This window comes from Panthera pardus, unplaced genomic scaffold, assembly GCF_024362965.1.
Source record: "Panthera pardus isolate Hobbes unplaced genomic scaffold, ASM2436296v1 HiC_scaffold_20, whole genome shotgun sequence".
Classification (NCBI taxonomy): Eukaryota; Metazoa; Chordata; class Mammalia; order Carnivora; family Felidae; genus Panthera; species Panthera pardus.
The window spans coordinates 79,260,228-79,277,585 of NW_026526766.1; the positions used below are offsets into that span (position 1 = coordinate 79,260,228).

The 17,358-nt window shown below is 49.4% G+C and overlaps 1 protein-coding gene across 1 annotated transcript in view; it reads right to left on the minus strand.

The window, feature by feature from the left end:
- Window positions 1–17,358, minus strand: part of CDK5RAP2 (CDK5 regulatory subunit associated protein 2) — a 169,809-nt gene that overhangs the window by 66,626 nt on the left and 85,825 nt on the right. The window contains 6 exon segments of the mRNA XM_019454024.2: window positions 1,140–1,235; window positions 8,674–8,721; window positions 8,723–8,806; window positions 10,909–11,018; window positions 12,106–12,236; window positions 17,121–17,218. Of these exon segments, the coding sequence (XP_019309569.2) occupies window positions 1,140–1,235; window positions 8,674–8,721; window positions 8,723–8,806; window positions 10,909–11,018; window positions 12,106–12,236; window positions 17,121–17,218 (567 nt within the window).

Sequence of the window (17,358 nt, forward strand, 5' to 3'; positions counted from 1 at the left end):
AATCTCTTCTATCTGTCTATAAATAACTCCCCCTTGACTTCATTACTGGTGATATACACACTAGCCATCACACCCCTCTCTCACACTTGTGAAATGATTAAGATTTTTAAATGGAAGACAAGACCCACACCAACGAGCCGTTATTTATAGGGTCTTGTTTGCCACCAACCCAGTTATTACATCCATCTAAATAAGCAACTTCCAAAGAAGGAAAGGTCTCGGAGACGCTAATAAAAAGAGTGATAGCATTTACCGAGCACTTGGTACACACCTTTCTATTTAAATATCACAGACACTCCAGCAAGGATGTATTAACTCCCCTGAGAAAAACTCGGGCTCGGGGGTTAAGCAAGGGTCAACGGAGGTCACGAAGATACACAGCAAGATTTAAAATCGGCGCCCACTCAGAGCTGCTCTGCTCACCCAAACCATCCACCTCTTAATGGTCTCCCATTCACGACCACGAGAACGCGAACACTCTGAAGGTCACAAATGCCAAGCCTCCAGCCTCCTGTCTCCCACTGTGCCCTGGTCTCTCGGGTTCTTTCAAGTTGGGAGAATGTTTGTTCCAAATGCCCAGTATGGATGTGACTGGAGGAACGTTCTACAGGGAAGGAGGCAAATTCTCAACAGTGCCCAGACGACACGAAGCTGGGTTCCATATCAGGAGACCGGAGGGGGCCCCCGAGAAGGGAGTCCTCACACTGCGGTCATGATCTGGGACTTCGCAGCAGTCCAGGGACAGGGCCCTCACCTCGGCTCTGCCACTGACTTGACGCTGTGTCCTGGAGAAACCCCCTGCCCTCACAGGCCTCGATTTCCAACGCATGAAACAAACGGGCGGGGTTAGATCTCTAAGGATCTGACCAGGTCCAACATCCAAAGCCTGTTATTCTCTTACAACAACCCTGTTTTTTACTGGCAGCCCTACGTATGTCCTCCTGTCCCCTGACGGGCTCTCCGCCCCGTGTGTGGTCTGAGAAGAGAGAGACTCAGTGTCTTTGCTCTCCACTGGCACACGGCAAACACTCGACACAGGTACGAGGAACAGAAAAGCCAACGGATTCATCCCAAACTGGAGGACTGGCTTGGGCACAGCGAGGGGAGGACGGAATCGGGGTGGACCGCCACGTTCCTACCTTGTTGCTCTGCTCCGAGAGCTGGTCGCTCAGGAAGTTATTCTCGTCATCTTCTCCAAGTCTGGTCGTGTCCTCGTCCTCCTTGCTAGCCAGAAGCTACATGGAGCATGGAATGGTGTGAAAACGCAACCCAAAAAAGTGCGCAGCATGAATATGTATGAATAAGTCAGCGATGTCTTTTTTTTTTTTAATGCAAAACAAAAAACAAACCAAAAAGGAGGCAGAAACGAATGCCAAAGCCGATGAAATAAAAATTAACCAAAGTTAGAGATGCTGGTTCTAGCCAATCACACGCAGCTGCCCAGGATCGGGCATAATGTCAGGACAAAGGCCCCGAGAAATGACGAAAGCCATTCCCCTGCCCTGGCAGGCCCTCCCCGAGCTGCTGTAGATCGAGCATGCTGTCTGCTGTGCTGTTGCCACTCCTGCCGTTGCTAAATTCATTTTCAGATTATATAAAAGTAACAAGAGTTCAGGAAAAAGCTATTGACGGAATTGAAAGTATCAAATAGCAAGAAAGCAGTAAATGAAATTTATGTTCTGCCAGATTTCTGCATCACGTCTCCTATTTAGCCCAGCACATAAACCTCCTTCTGGACTGTCACAGAGCTGAGATGGACAGTCCCAACAATGCTGTCATTCTGTTGACAAAAAAGTCCTCATCGCTAATGAGTAGAGTATTGACCTTGCCTGACGGTAACTTTACGCTTTGGAGACGAGGAGCAGTCTTTTATAAAGACAGCATAAATCCCTAAGGCTTTAAAGAGGAGGAAGGCCCAAAGCTTCTGCACTGTGCATTCTCCAGAACGGGCAGTACCACGTTCCTGAGACGGCCAGATCTCAGCTCTCCGGAAGAGAGAAAATTCCAGTCCTGGGACACCTGGATTAACCAAATCAAAATGGGAGAGGAGAGGTGGCCACACCCAGGGAGCTAATCAGTCAGAGCTGTTGCAAAAATTATACTAAACCTCTCCTCACCGATGAAATTCTAAGTTCTGCACTCAAGTGTCGCTTGCTGAGTCACTTGCCAGGCGTGTTGTGCATGAGATTTCTAAGGTTCTGTCTCTATAGTTTTACTTAGCAATTCCTACATCCAGTCCATAATTTTCCCAGACCAACTTACGTTTTTCTGATCTTCCTTTTATAGGAAACCCTTATTTTGGAAGAAAGCAAACAAAACAAAGCAATTTGCCTTCATTAAGTCATTTCCTAGAAACCTTCTCAAGACCAGAACACATTCAACCTAATCATAGCCAAATCTGCAGTCAGGATCAAACGGAACCAATGATCTCACAAATGAGAGCTCCCTAAACTACGAAACATTAAACAGGCCGGACACGTACGAATATATTCACCAAGGCGTCAAGTTTCTCCACGAGGGCCAGGGGCTTCTCTCCCTCTACTGGCATCTTCCCTCGTTACTAAAACACTCTCAAGTGATAAAGATCAACCAGGGCTCTCAAACTTGTTGGTGGGAGTAGAAGATGTTAGACTACTGTGGAGAAAGTACTGGCAATTTCCTACAAAACGAATAAACCTATGACCCAGGAATTCTACTCGTAGGTATTCATCAAGAAGAGTGAAAACCTCAAGATCCGTACTGAGTGTTCTCCCCAAACCAAAACAATGCAAATCAGCAGCAGCGGAACAAAGAAACAAATTTTAATGTATCTGTGAGATGGAATACTACTTAGCAATAAAAAGGACTGTGTTGTTGGTTCACGTAACAACACGGATGAGCCTCAAAAAACAGAATGCCGGGGGGCGCCTGGGTGGCTCAGTCGGTTAAGCGGCCGACTTCGGCTCAGGTCATGATCTCGCGGTCCGTGAGTTCGAGCCCCACGTCGCGCTCTGTGCTGACAGCTCAGAGCCTGGAGCCTGTTTCAGATTCTGTGTCTCACTCTCTCTCTCTGACCCTCCCCCATTCATGTTCTGTCTCTCTCTGTCTCAAAAATAAATAAACGGTAAAAAAAAAAATTAAAAAAAAAAAAAAACAAAAACAGAATGCCGAGTGCAAGACGCTTTACACAAGAGTCTACTTGATGATTCCGTTCCTGTGAAGGCCTAGCGCAGGCAAAACTAACACATGGGGGTCGGAAGTGGAAAAATGGCTGGCGGGGAGCAGTGAGAACTGATGAGAAGGGACGCTGAGGGGTCTGGCGGAGGCGTGGGTTACACAGGTACATACGTTTGTGCATCTGAGCAAACACAGACACGATTTCTACATTTCAATATACGTAAATGTAACCTTAAAAGGAAAAATAACTGTAAACACATACTGAAGTTAAGATACTCGTGTTTAAGTATTTCAGGGGAAAGGCACGGGTATTTGTAACTTACATTAAAATGTATCAAAAAGATCAGATGGAGTGAATGCGGCGGGACATGTTAACAGCAGGATCTAGGTGGGGAGTGTGTGGGTGTTCACCGTCAGGTTCTCCTCACTTGGAGGTGTTTAAATTGTTTTCAGGATTGGGGTGCCTGGGTGGCTCAGTCGGTTAAGCGTCCGACTTCAGCTCAGGTCACGATCTCGCGGTCCGTGAGTTCGAGCCCCGCATCGGTCTCTGGGCTGATGGCTCAGAGCCTGGAGCCTGCTTCCGGTTCTGTGTCTCCCTCTCTCTCTGCCCCTCCCCCGTTCATGCTCTGTCTCTCTCTGTCTCAAAAATAAATAAACGTTAAAAAAAAATTTTTTTTTTTTTAAATTGTTTTCAGGATAAAATTCTGGGGGAAAGTCTCTCCCATCTTTAAAAAACAAAACAACAACAGTCTCCCTCTGCTCCCGAACAGCTCTGGTCACTGAGCGTTCCCTGCCTCTCTCCAAGCTTCTTGAAAGAAGTGTCTATCCCCACCTCTGGCACTGTGGCTTTTGTCGCTGACACTCTCTACTGCACGTGAAAGGTCCCCAGAGACCATCCGACACGGGAGACAGAACCCACACTGGCTCAGGGAAGAGGCACAGAGAAGCTCATCCCTGACCCTGTGGATAAAGGAAGGGTCTCCCCTTAAGTTAAGCTAAGCACAGTACTGTTAACCCACGTCATTCCCAGTTGAAATTTCAAAAGCCTCGAAGCCATTCTTCATTTCCAGAACCACAACCACACCACTACCCCATACAGCGAAAGCAAGATCAACGTTCATTTCTCTTTACCTCTGCCGACTCGGTCAAAATTAAAAGTAAACTCAATTTCCAGCAACGGCCAAGAAATTAAATGTTGTGGACAGAGAGAAATGTCCCTCGCTCCACACGTGAATGACTCACTGACAACTTCCCACCACTTTTTTCTGGTCTTCAGACAGTACTTGACCCTAGTGGACACCCCTCCGTAAAGCATCGCTCCGTAACGTCTGCACCATCCTGGTTCTGCCCCAACCTCCTGGGTTACTCTTTCTTGACCTGCTTTTCGGGCTCTCCTTCCTCCTCCAGGAAGAATTACCCACGACCTCAAAAGAGAAGGCCGGACCCCTGTCCGCTCACTCCCTCGGCACACCGTGCTCTTCCTTCGCAGTCCTCCCCACACCCAGGGGCACCTGCCCCTCAGCTTCTGTGCCCGACGTAGCAGCCGGGGCAGGCCCACGTCTGCGTTGAGTTCTAACAACACGGGGTGCACAATGAAGTACCTGCTGAAAGAGCAAAGGAATGAACAGAGTCTTTCAAAATGAGAGCTGAGACCAAAAAGTATTCGGGATTACCTCTGGTCTTGCTGCCCCAAGGGTGTCCTTTGGAGCAACAGAAGCTCATGACACATGTGGACTCTCGGGCCCCATGCCAGACTGACGGAACCAGAATCTTCAACAAGATTCCCAGGGAAAGTCACATGCGCGGTAAACTTCGGCAGCACTGGCCCGTGGTGTCACGAAAACACGGAACAGGAGCCAGAAGAAGGCTGCAGGCCCAACTCGGCCACTAACTTACTAAAAAAATTAAACGAAACTGGGGCACCTGCGGGGCTCAGGTGGTTAGTATCCGACTCTCAGTTTCGGCTCGGGTCACGATCTCACGGTTTCACGAGTTTGAGCCCCGTGTCGGGCTCTGCACCGACAGTAAGGAGCCTGCTTGGATTCTCTCTCTCCCCCTCTCTCTACCCGTCGCCCGCTCATGCTGTCTCTGTCTCTCAAAATAAACTTAATAAAAATGTTTTAATTAAATTAACTGTTTTACTGAGTGCCTACTACACGCCAGGCACTGTGCCGAGGGCTCTTTATCCATCGTGTAAAATTCATAGTAACTTAGGAAATCAGACTGTTAGAAAGCGCCTCCTTTTAATGAAATTAAATCTGCTTCGGACAAACGAAATGTATTCTGTTACTAATAGCAGAATTTAACACGCACCTTCTGCTTCGGAGTACCATGTCTGTCTTCTAGAGTCACACAAGGCCTACTTCTGATTCAGAATGACAGCCCTTCCAATTTCTGCGTTCAATTAAATTATGCCCCTCAATCTGTGTTTGCCCTCCAGGAGGAAAAAAATTTAAAAAAAGACTTTAGTTCTCTAGCCGTTTCTATAAATGGTGACTGTAAGCAAATAGGGATGTTTAGTCCTCATAGAGACTAAGCCCTTCTGTGCACTGACGCATGTATCCGACGTCCTGCCCCTCAGAGGGGACGGTGGCACACATCACACAGCTTGGGGTTTGCCCGCAAAGCAGGCTCAGCAGCACCCTGACTGCCGGCTGCTCCAGTCACTCCTGTGCATCAACTCTCAAGCACATAAATTAGTAACCAGTAAACAAACATGAAGAGATAGCAACAAGCCGATCTGAGACTATTTTAAGGCACTTTTAAAACCAAGGGACACCTGTCCTCAGTCTTTTGTTGGTTTGGCTAGTTTTGAAGCGAACGGCCCACACGCGGGGAGTAAGCGTGGTCTTCGCCAGCTGGAGGGGGCCCATTCCAGGGCATCCGTTTTGAGGACAAACCCAACAAACCGTATCAAGGGCCTCCCGCTGTTCAGACCCCTTGTCAAATTAAAAGTTGCATGGGGCGCCTGGGTGGCGCAGTCAGTTAAGCCTCCGACTTCAGCCAGGTCACGATCTCGCGGGTCCATGAGTTCGAGCCCCGCGTCAGGCTCTGGGCTGATGGCTCGGAGCCTGGAGCCAGTTTCCGATTCTGTGTCTCCCTCTCTCTCTGCCCCTCCCCCGTTCATGCTCTGTCTCTCTCTGTCCCAAAAATAAATAAAAAAAACGTTGAAAAAAAAAAAATTTAAAAGTTGCAGGGGGAGCCCCCATGAAAACAAATTGTATGCTTTTCTATACCTGTATCTTTCTACATCTGTACTTTTGACCTAGAAGTTACGTATCTGGGATACGTAATACCCAATACAGTCCCAGGGGAAAAAAAATCCTAAACCCAGAAAGAGATTTGGGTCCAAAGACCCTCATCAGGTAATTGAAAAGAGTGACTCTCTAGAAACCATCTACATGTCCAACAATAATCAGGGGCTTAGTTAAATTTCAGTGCCTTCATTAGGTAAAATAAGATGCTATGTTGGAATACAGCAATTGGGAAGAAACAGGAAACGAAACCGTATATGCGTTGTGGGCCTGTACATGTTCATACACACAAACAGAGAAGGAAGGATTCCAAAATGTTAACTAACTATGCGTGTTTTAAAGTGACAGGATCGGGGTAATTTCTTTTCTCTATTTTAACCCAATGCTGTGGGTTAATTAAACACTGGAGAAAAATACTGAATTTTAAAAACACAAAAGCGATTTGCTTCCCACCGCCTCCCTCCCCCGCCCCGCCCGACTTTTTCTCATTTAGCGGGAATGGTGCCCAGCCCCTGCTCCGCGAGCCCGGCTGCTGGGACAAGGCTGTGCACAGCCTGGGCGTCTCCGGTCCCCCTCCGAGCAGAACCACACGCGCCTCCGGGGAACTGGCCTGGGGAGAGGCAGCGGCCCCTCTCTGCCGGCCCACCCTCACCCCCGCAACCTTTCGGCTCAGGATCACAGTGGGAACAGCCTCCTTCCCATGCGGATCTTGGGATCCTCCCATCCCATTCCGGGGGAAGATGGAACACTGCTACACAGGACAAATGTATTCACAGGGAACATCAAGCTGAAGTGCAATCTGACAAATGACTCAAATCCGAATCGGCTGGTTATTAAGATCTCAGAGTGGGAAGAGGAAAAAGCCTCTGTTCTCCAAAGGACATAATGGGACATTTAACAGATTTTTTTCAAAGGGCAAATGAACAAACAAACTCGCCATTTACGACTCAAATGAAGTGGGTGAAGAATGAGCTGCTTATTAAAAATGCTGCCTTGGAGATAACAAACCAAGAGACTTGTTTCTCCCTAAATGGATTGCAGATATTCTTAGTTTCCAAAATCATCTGGAGCCCGGGAGGCTACGATCAATAACGTTCCCTCCCTCAAAGACAGCAGATGGCCTGAGCCAAACGTAGATACCTTTGAGCGGCTCCCCCTTTGAAGGCGGGAGGAGACAGCTTCAAGGCTGACGGATCTTTCCCGGAATGTGGCAACGAGACCTCCTTTTACCTGGCCAGCTAGGCCGAGTTCAAGACAACCGTCAGCAGGAAGACTGAGGGGCCCGGGACCCAGAGACAAAAGGGCCTCCCGCACCTCGTGGCCAATACAGCCCCGGTCCCCTGAAAAAGGCTTCACAGACGCCCGGGGCAGGGCTCTTCCCTCGGGGGGAGCGAGGGCCAGTTAGGGGCTAAAGGGGAGGGACAGGCTCTTTCTCAGCGACACGACTTCAGGCCCCCTTTTGTACGCACAGGCCGAGAACGGAGAATCGGACGCCCGGATGTCACCAGGCCGGATAAGGCTTCCCTGGTCTCTCCACGGGGCTGGACGGCTAACAGAGTGGGCCTCTCACTGGCCCCGCGGGTACACGAGCCCAGTGAACCACACGCTCTCTGCGGTCCTCGAAGAGACACCGTGATTTAACCTTTCGGTGGCCCTTCCGGGCTTTCTGATGCCACCGGCAGAAAATTCCCACAGCCGGGAAGCCGGGCTCGAGGGCTGTGCTGGCACAGGCTGTGTGCTCCCCACCACGTCCCCCTGTACAAGGCAGAGTGCAGGAGTCCCGGCTACGGTGCGCGAAGGGACGACACATCCAGTCAGAGCCACCGGTCCAGAGGCCGGAAGTTAGTGACAAGTTGCAGAGAATTCAGAAGATTAATACACCAAGAAAATGAAAAATGTGGTTTACACATGTGCTTTTCCACGTTAACAGAGTCATTCATTAAAGCTGCATCTACGCCACCCAAATTACCTGGGTGATGACGGCGACTCTCCGGATCCCCCTGAGGCCATCCCACCCATCCAGATGCACCATCCGTGGCCCAGACCCCAGGGCCCGACTCGGGAGTCAAAGGTAGCAAAATACGCCCAACGTGTCCATGCAGACAGAACCCGGACGTGAGGAGGACCTAGCAGGGCCCTCAAAACCACATCCAGCGAAGGCAGCTGTCTACAGGGGCCTCCTCAGGACAGGTGCCGTCTGAGGACATTCGGGGGGGTGGTTACCGTTTTGTAGTCGGCGCGTAACACGAACGTTTCTTCTTACCTCTGATTGCTCTGTTGCCTCAGGTCCGTCACCCCCCTGGAAACCCCCCACCGCAGGAGAGATCAAAAATGGTTTTCTTCAGGTGCTGGTTGTCTGTATACAGTTCCTTCACCAGCTGTATCAGGTCACTAACCTGAGAGACAAGAGCAGAGATAGAGCTGGGGACCCACAAGCCGACCTCAGCGCCCCTGGGCCCCGGCCCTGCACACAGACCTTCCCCTGAGCAGACTCTCCAGCATCTCCATAAACCACAATTATGGAGACTCAGGCAGCTGGTTCCAGACTTCAGGCTAGGCGGGGTACGGTGAAAAACCACCAGCATGCCTGTGTTCTAATCCCACGGCCACCGCTTCAAGGCAGAGTGATCCTGCGCTAAGCCTCCATTTCCTCATCTGTGGAATGGGCTACAGTGGGGATTGAAGGTGATCACGGTCACGGTGCACTGAGGACGTTGGCACCATCTACGTGCTCCACTAACGACGGCTAATACGATCCCTGCCTCGTACCTGGGGTCCTCTGGAGGAAAAGCCCCGAGACGGACATTTCTGAGACTGCATCAGTCTTCTTTCATAGCATCGACCTTCTTCTTTGTATACCTACCCAACGATGTCAGTAATAATAATCGTCTTCCATCACCAAGCAATCGACAGCTACCGAAATACGCCCGCAAGCTTTAGTCATTCATTCCTTACAAAACTCCTGAGGAGGTGGACAGGCTAGAATGACTATCCCTATTTTACAACAAGGAGCCACCGAACAAAGAAGTTCGTTGCCCAAGGTTCGCCCGCCGGGGGTGTCCAGGGGCCTAAATGACATACGAGGATGGCCAAGGTGCCTTGCCGTGTGGGGAAGGGCAGCTGCCCCCGCAGAGGCAGAGCGGGCCTGGAGCTGAGCCCCCAGAGCCCCCAGACAGGGCTTTGCTGGACCAGGTACATAAGCAGTTCACAGACGCCACCTCCGTTCCCTGCAAGCTTCAAGTCCCGCCGGCCAGTCATTTCACAGACTTCCTAACAGAGTAATCGTTAGCCCCTCAGATAAAGTGGGACGTCCCACCCTGACTACACACAGATGTCCAATACAGCCAAACATGAACACAAACTGGACCCACCCCACAAGGCGGGAGTGAGAAGAACAAAACCCTCTGACTCAGCAAACACCTGCCGAGTGCCAACCGCAAGTGACCTGGTTCCTGGCCTTAACGCTGCCGCAGGTGCTGTCAGCGATCCTCGTTTTCTTTATCTTCCAAAACTAACAGGCCTTGGCGCTCCGTGCTCCGCTCCTCCCAAAATCCTGAAAAATTTTAAATTCTCCTTTCGACTTTTTACTTTTAGTGCCTTGCACCTACTCCGTCTCTTGCTGCTGAAAAAGTCCTCCACCTAGACAAGCTCCTATTCGTCCTTCAAAACCCACTTCAGGCCTCACTTGTCGAAAAGCCTCCTCTGATCAAGTGAGGATCCCCCAGCCCCCTAGCAATTAACCCCTCCTCCTCTGCTGCCTTTGCAACCTATACCCTGCACACCCTCCTACCTCAGCGACCCTCACCCTCCACAATGCAATTACTTGTGCACGTGTCTACTACTCTACCAGAATGTCAGCTAGCCCAAGGCAGAAACCGAATCTGTCATACATATATGGTAATTTTGTAATAAATCAGTCTCCTCTGAGCTCGCATTTCCTACTCTTCGCAGTAGTTCTTAGGCTCTTGAAACACTAAACCACTCTAACCACACCAACAACCAACAGGTTGAGAAACTTGGTTTCTAGTTTTAAAAAAGATTTACTCAGCAAACCTGGACCTTTATTCTTTCAAAAAGCAGGTATTAACTCCCACTCCGTGTGGTAGATACTGGAAAATCAAAAATAAATAAAATGCAATCACTAACTTCGAGCCGCTCACAACCTGATGGGGTCACAGATGAGTAACCAGATCATTCCAGGTCATTATGAGCATGACACGAATGCAGTCAGGTCTGAGAAGAGAAGAGAATGACCTGAGGGAGGGATAGAGAGCATTTCCTAGAAGAGATCAAGACTGGGCCGGGCCTCAAGCCTGAGAAGGAGGGTATCAGGCACGAGGGAGGGCACGGGAGGTAACATACACCAAAGGAACAAAGACCGGCCGAGAGAGAGGGAAGAAAGGAGAGGAAAGGGGCTTTCACAATCTTACACCTCAGGATCAGGAGCCCAAGACACAACAAATAACCAACAAAGCACGGAAAGTTAACAGGTCAATACCTTTTTCTTAAGTTCTTCTTGAGAAAAATGTTCCACTTGAAGTCGATTGTGCTCTTCAAGGCAAATACTCAGATAAGATGTTTGATCGCTATAAAATGAAAATGGTTCTTCTGCAAAAAAAAGGGGGGGGGGGCCATGGAGAGCAAAAGAATATCAGAAATAGATCCTTCCAAGACCAATCCCAGTACAATCCACGTAAGGCAATTTGAATTGGGAGAAGGGGGGCAGGGGGTTGCTACAAGGGGGAATAAGTACAAATAGGGAGTTTAATGCACCACCTTTGGAGCAAAAGTAATTTTCCCTCTTTCTCTACAGGCTGATATCTCAATGTATGGTTTCATCATGGGCTGCAGGCGTTCACTGCGGCCTTTTCTGAATTATAATTTGCACACGAAGTGCTGCACCTAGGGAGCATTCTGAGCGGCACAGGCAAATGGTGGTTTTGGTTTAAATGGGGGAGTGATTCTGTTTAGGTAAGAAAACAGGAAAATGAGATGTGACCCTCAAGGGTAGCGCTCCAGGGAAATACACGTGCCCGATGTATCTTTCACTGGCCCCGGAGCCCTCTGTGGTAGTGAGCACACCAAGTACAGAAAATGGGCTGCTAGATCTAAGAAAAGAGAATCTCCGGTCACCTACGTTAAGGGTCTGCTTCCTCTGCAGCAAACGTCACATCCCAATGGGGGGGTGGGGGGGGAGCGGGCCAAGTGCTGCTGTGATGAGCAGAGCAATGCAAAGACCACAGGCTCCTCACCCCCTCACCCTGTGTCCCTCCCTAATGAATCCCTTTGTGGTCACGACAACGCTAAACGCAAAGTTTCAACGCGAAACGGCAACCTCCAGGCTGTGGGTCTGTGTGGTGCAGGCTTTGCAGTGGGTACCCCGGTAGGCAGAGCCCAGACGTGGTGGGCCCTGAGGTGACGTGGATCTAGAAGCACCAAGTGATGAGAGCGAGGCAGAGGCAGTGAGGTACCACCCCCCGGCACACCCTGTGAGGCACGGACATGACGCGCTGGGCCTTTGCACCAAGGCCAAAGCCAGGTGGACGCAGACTGGGAGAGCCAACGTTAACACGGAACCCAGAGGAAATCCCGTGCCTTCCCCATCCCCTACTTAAGTTTTAGGACTTTCTTCAAGCTCAGCCAAGGCCCTCCACGTGGAAAAACCAAAGGGAAACACATGCAAGAGGGCACGTACCTTCCCGCCTCCGAATGTCACTGATCTGCTCCTCCAGGGTCCTCTGCAAATTCCGACAGGAGAGCACATCCTGCTCCAGCTGCGTCCGCAGCGCGAAAATGCTGCTCAGCTCGGCCTGCAGGCTGTTGATACTTCGTAAAACAAGACACCAGGATTTTTTTTTTAAGTTCTTAGTTAAATTCCAGTTAGTCAACATGCTGGGTAATATTGCTTTTAGGTATGGACTAAATACAGTGATTCAACACTTCCATACATCACCCGAAGACACCAGAAATTTTTACGCAGACCTATCTGTGTTTCAAATGACAAAAGCCGGGGCGCCTGGGTGGCTCAGTCGGTTGAGTGTCCGACTCTTGATTTCAGCTTGCAGTTGATGAGTTCGAGCCCTGTCAGCACAGAGCCTAGTTGGGATTCTGACTCTCTCTCCCTCTCTCTCTGCCCCTCCCCCGCTTGCTCTCTATCTCTCTCTCAAATAAAAATAAACTTTAAGTAAATTAATTAATTAACTAATTAATTAATTTAAAAAATGCAAAAGCCAGCAAGCCTCCCTTTGATTGTTATGTCATCAGTGGGTTTTTTTTTTATTGGTTATGAAAGTTGGATTTACTTGTTTATAGAAAATTTAAAATACAAAAGTAGAAGAAAACAAAAATTACATTAACTAACATTAATTAACTACCAGTTAACACATGGCAGACTACATTTCCTTGTTTAAGATTTTATTTGTTTTTAAGTAATCTCTAATCCCAACATGGGACTCGAACTCACAACCCCGAGATCAAGAGTTGCATGCTCTACTGACAGGCAGCCAGGTGCCCCCAGACTGCATTTCCTCCCAATCTTTTTCCTTGAGTGTTCACCCTTACAAGGTGAAACTAGTACTTGGTGTCAGATACTGAATTGTGCATTCCTCACTTAAATAGTTCCCTACATTTTTGGAAATTATTTGCAAGCATCATTTTCAGTGACTATGTAACATTAATCAGGTAAACTTCCCACCGTTTATTCCAACTCATCCTCTATTAGTGGACATTTGGGTCATTTCCAAGTTTTTACTACAGGTGTAAATAAAAAGAAATAACGTAATTGCCCAGAACACTTCTCTGTTTGGAGTAATGTGTCACAAGGGCTTGGCTGTGGATGGGGAGGCTCTCCAGGGCCTGCGTGTCATCTGGCACCCAGGCTTCAGAAGAGGGGACAAGTGAGAAGAGCGAATGTGTCATTCCTGAAAGAGGTAGTACTGGGGGTAAAAACAAGGGGAGGGAAGGAAGGAAGGAAGGAAGGAAGGAAGGAAGGAAGGAAGGAAGGAAGGAAGGGAAAAGAAAGGAAGAAAGAAAAAAGAAAGAAAGAAAGAAAGGAAGGAAGGAAGGAAGGAAGGAAGGAAAGAAAGAAAGAAAGAAAGAAAGAAAGAAAGGAAAGAAAGAAAGAAAGAAAGAAAGAAAGAAAGAAAGAAAGAAAGAAAGAAAAGGAAGGAAGGAAGGAAGGAAGGAAGGAAGGAAGGAAGGAAGGAAGGAAGGAAGGAAGAGAAAGAAAGGGAGTTGATAATGGGAGGAAGAGAAGGACCAATTTAGGGACCAACAGAACCCCATTGCGATAGGTCAGCCCCATTCACAGAAGCATAGTGGAGTGAATGCGTGTCAAGTCTCACATCTGGGTCTGTGTGACACAGCGTGACCTGCACAGAGAGCCTACATGACACCAGCAGCCCAGAATTCACAAGAGGCCATGAAAATGCACACCTCCCAGAATCTGCAGGAATCTGCTGTCCAACAGAACTTCTGGAAGTTAGAAGTGTTCTGTCTATGCACGAATATGGTAGCCACGGGCTAAATGTGCCTATTGAGCAGTTGAAATGTGGCTAACATTCTGGGGAACAGGATGCCGCATTTTTCTTAATTCAGATGTAAATAGTCCCATGGCTCGTGGCCACTGACTTGGGGCAGTACAGACCCACCAGATGGGCTCTGGATTCCTACTGACGTGGCACCTGGCAGGGATCTGAACTGAGTGCCCCCAGCTCTCAGAGGAACAGAGACCCCGGCCAACGTCTGAATAACATAAGCGATGTTTCACTGAACATCTCTGTGCCTAAAGCCTTTTCACATTCAGGTTCGTTTCTTAAGACCAATTCCCAGCAGTGCAACTGCTGGGTCAAAGTACATGAACATATTTTGGGGCACCACATTTCCAAGCCACACTGCCAGTGCGGAGCCTGCTTGGGATTCTCTCCCCCTGTCCCTCCCCCATTCACTCACACATTCTCTATCAAAATAAACAGATAAACTTAAAACAAAATATATGAACATTTTTCGAGACTAGCAAAACACCTTAACACATCAGAAAGCCTCCTCTTTTAAATACTGAGAAATACATCACTCTCTGTCCAGCGTCTGACGTTTGGTTCCTTAAGAGGGTCCATCAACACCTTGAAACCGCATGCGAATACTTAAGAACATGTGGGTTTTTCTAAAGAGAGGGCCCATGAGCTTTCATCAGATTTTTCAAAAGGGATCCAGAGCCCCCAAAGGGTTAGCATTAGCAGCAACTGCTCCTGACGTCTGGGCTTGAGACTCAAGCCCCACTCTCCTTCAGAGATTTCTTCCAGCTCCACCCCTCGAACCGCGCACATAAATCAACATACATAGGAAGGAAAATAAACCATGTCTAATCGTCTATGCTCGCTGCTTTGACGATGGTTCATTGTGAAGCAGCCTCCTTGCAAGGGAAGGGGCCCTACCAGCAACCTGTGCCTAGTTCCATTTCAAGACAATCATAATGATCAATTTGTAAGGCTGATGGAAAACCTCACGGAGGTGTCACAGCACTCGCTCGGATGCAGCCGTGCTGCAGAGACATTTCAGCAGGAGGAAAAAAAAGGAGCGTGTTTCCACGCAGCTCTTGCGATGAGGGCGGAGGAACGCGACCGGCTGCACTCCCTCCTCCGTTTCCTGACAGGGTGAAAAGTACACCGCTGTTGCTCCTGTGCCTGTCATTTATGTTCCCCTAACTCCAGGGCCTTTTCCAGGTGTGAGGAGTTGGTGGAACAAAAGGTGTTTCGCCTGGAAAGAAACAAAAGCCCTGCGCAGTCCTCCTTCTGCAACGTGGAGGCAGGGGGAGGCAGAAACGAGGAGCCGGAGCCAAGCTCCCGACGGCACCACCGCTCCGGACCTCGGGCAGGTCGGTCAAACTGCCGGAGCCCTGCCTTCCTCATCTGTGAAATGGGGCTGATACCTTTCCTTCGGGACTGTTCTGAGGATGAAACGAGAGCTGCACGGGAAAGAGCTCAGCACAGGGCCCAACACACAGGAGACAACTCGACAGGCGTTTCCCTCTTTCCATACATCTGAGCAACTCCCGAACGAAAAGAGGGTATTTATAAGCCAAACTTTCTGATTCTCGGGAGTTACAGCAGTGATTCCCATCTGGGGACAATCAACCTCCCAAGAGATATGTGGCACTATCTGGAGACACTGTTAACAGGCCGTCACGCCAGGGCAGGGGAAGGCGCTTCTGGAAGGGAGCAGTAAAAGCTGAGATAGTGCCAAGCACCCCACGCGGCCCAGGACCCAGAGAAGCTGCCCAGGTAACCCGACTTGGCCCGCTGCCCCCGAGTTTCCCAGCTTCACCGGCCCCGCCCCCTGTAAAAACGCCGAGCTGCTGAGGCTTCTGGAAAAGGCCCACTTTTACAGAGTGACGCCTACTCCCAGAATCTCATCGGCATGTTTCCATTTTCTCTAAATTCATTTCAGATCAACAAATCTGAAAATTATGTCATCTCTCAGAAGACCAGGCGGGGGGTGGGGGGCCCGTCCACTCACGGCTTCCTGCGTGGCTACTCCGCCCCAGCCGCGGTGACAGGCACGGGGGAAATGGAGCTGAGCGACACAGGATCCCACCCGGAGGGGGCGCAGGGTCCCCACGAGGAGGCAGGCCAGTTACAGACACGTGCCCAGAGGGTGGCAAAGGCAGCTGCGAGGGCAGAAAACTCAGGACGACAACCATCCTGGGGACAGCCTCCTCACGAGGGTAGCCCTCCAGATGAATCCTCAAGGACCTCTGGGAGACAAAGGCAGGCTGTGGAAACGGTGCGAAGGCAGAAGCAGGAGGGCACACGGCCCAGGCCCTGGTGAAGGAAGGAATGGAAGACCATTCCAGCCAGAGTGAAAGTCTTAGAAGGAGCAGTAAGGGGACAAATACCTTAACTTTTTATTATGGAGACTTTTAAACAGACACAAACGAAGAAAGCTAATACAATGAGCCCCTGCCCATCTACTCACAGCCCAGCCCTGACCACCGGGCAGCCATGGCCGCTCTCGCTCCCTCGGTGTCCCCAACCCACCTCCCTCACTTCTGTATAGTTTTGAAATGAACCGTATCCTCTCACCTGTAACTACCCCCACTGTGCAGAGAGAGGACTTTGTGAGGTGAAAAATCACCGAGGTCAATCCTGCACTGGCGAACAGAGGCCCCGGACAGAGTGGGCCACCTGCCCGCGGACACAGAGCCGGGACAGAACAAGAGCACTTGCTCGCGGGGGGCTCTCGTCACCACACCTCACAGGCACCAAATCATTTCAGCAGTTCTATAAAGACACAAGTCGCTCCAGAACCTTGTATGAGCCCCTGGGTTCGGTCACTCACCACCTGTGTAACTTTGGAAAAGACACTCAACCTCCCTCAGTCTGCGTGGCCTTATGGGAAATAGGGTAACAATTGTTACGAGGTAACACACATGGAAGTATTTCTAGATCTATTAAGAAGGCACTATAGATTACTGAGAAATTATTGTTATGTTATTTTTATCCTAAATTCATTAGAATAAAAGAAATCAACCCCAAAGTCAGACGCTTCTCGATATAAAATCGGTTTACCCGATTTAAGTCAGGCAACCATCATCCAAGCATCATCTAAGCTTCCTGACCAAACCAGGATGGATTTGCCGCCTCACACGCCAACCGTATTTATTCGGAATATGTGTGTCTACGTAGGAGTGTGAGGTCCAAACAGTAACCTTACCTGTCTGGGTTCTGCAGAGATTTTACCAGGTGAGTATAGATGTCCTGCTCCTTCTTTAAGACTTGAATCAGCTCTTCATAGTCTAATTGTTGCTTTTCCTGGAAATGACAACGGGCATCTGACATTAAGGGGAGAACTGTAAAAGAGTCCATCCTGACGTTATGCAAACATATGTGGGTAGTTTCTAAATCCAAACGGAGGTGATCCCGGGTGCCAGGCTGCCGGGCAGGCCACGGTC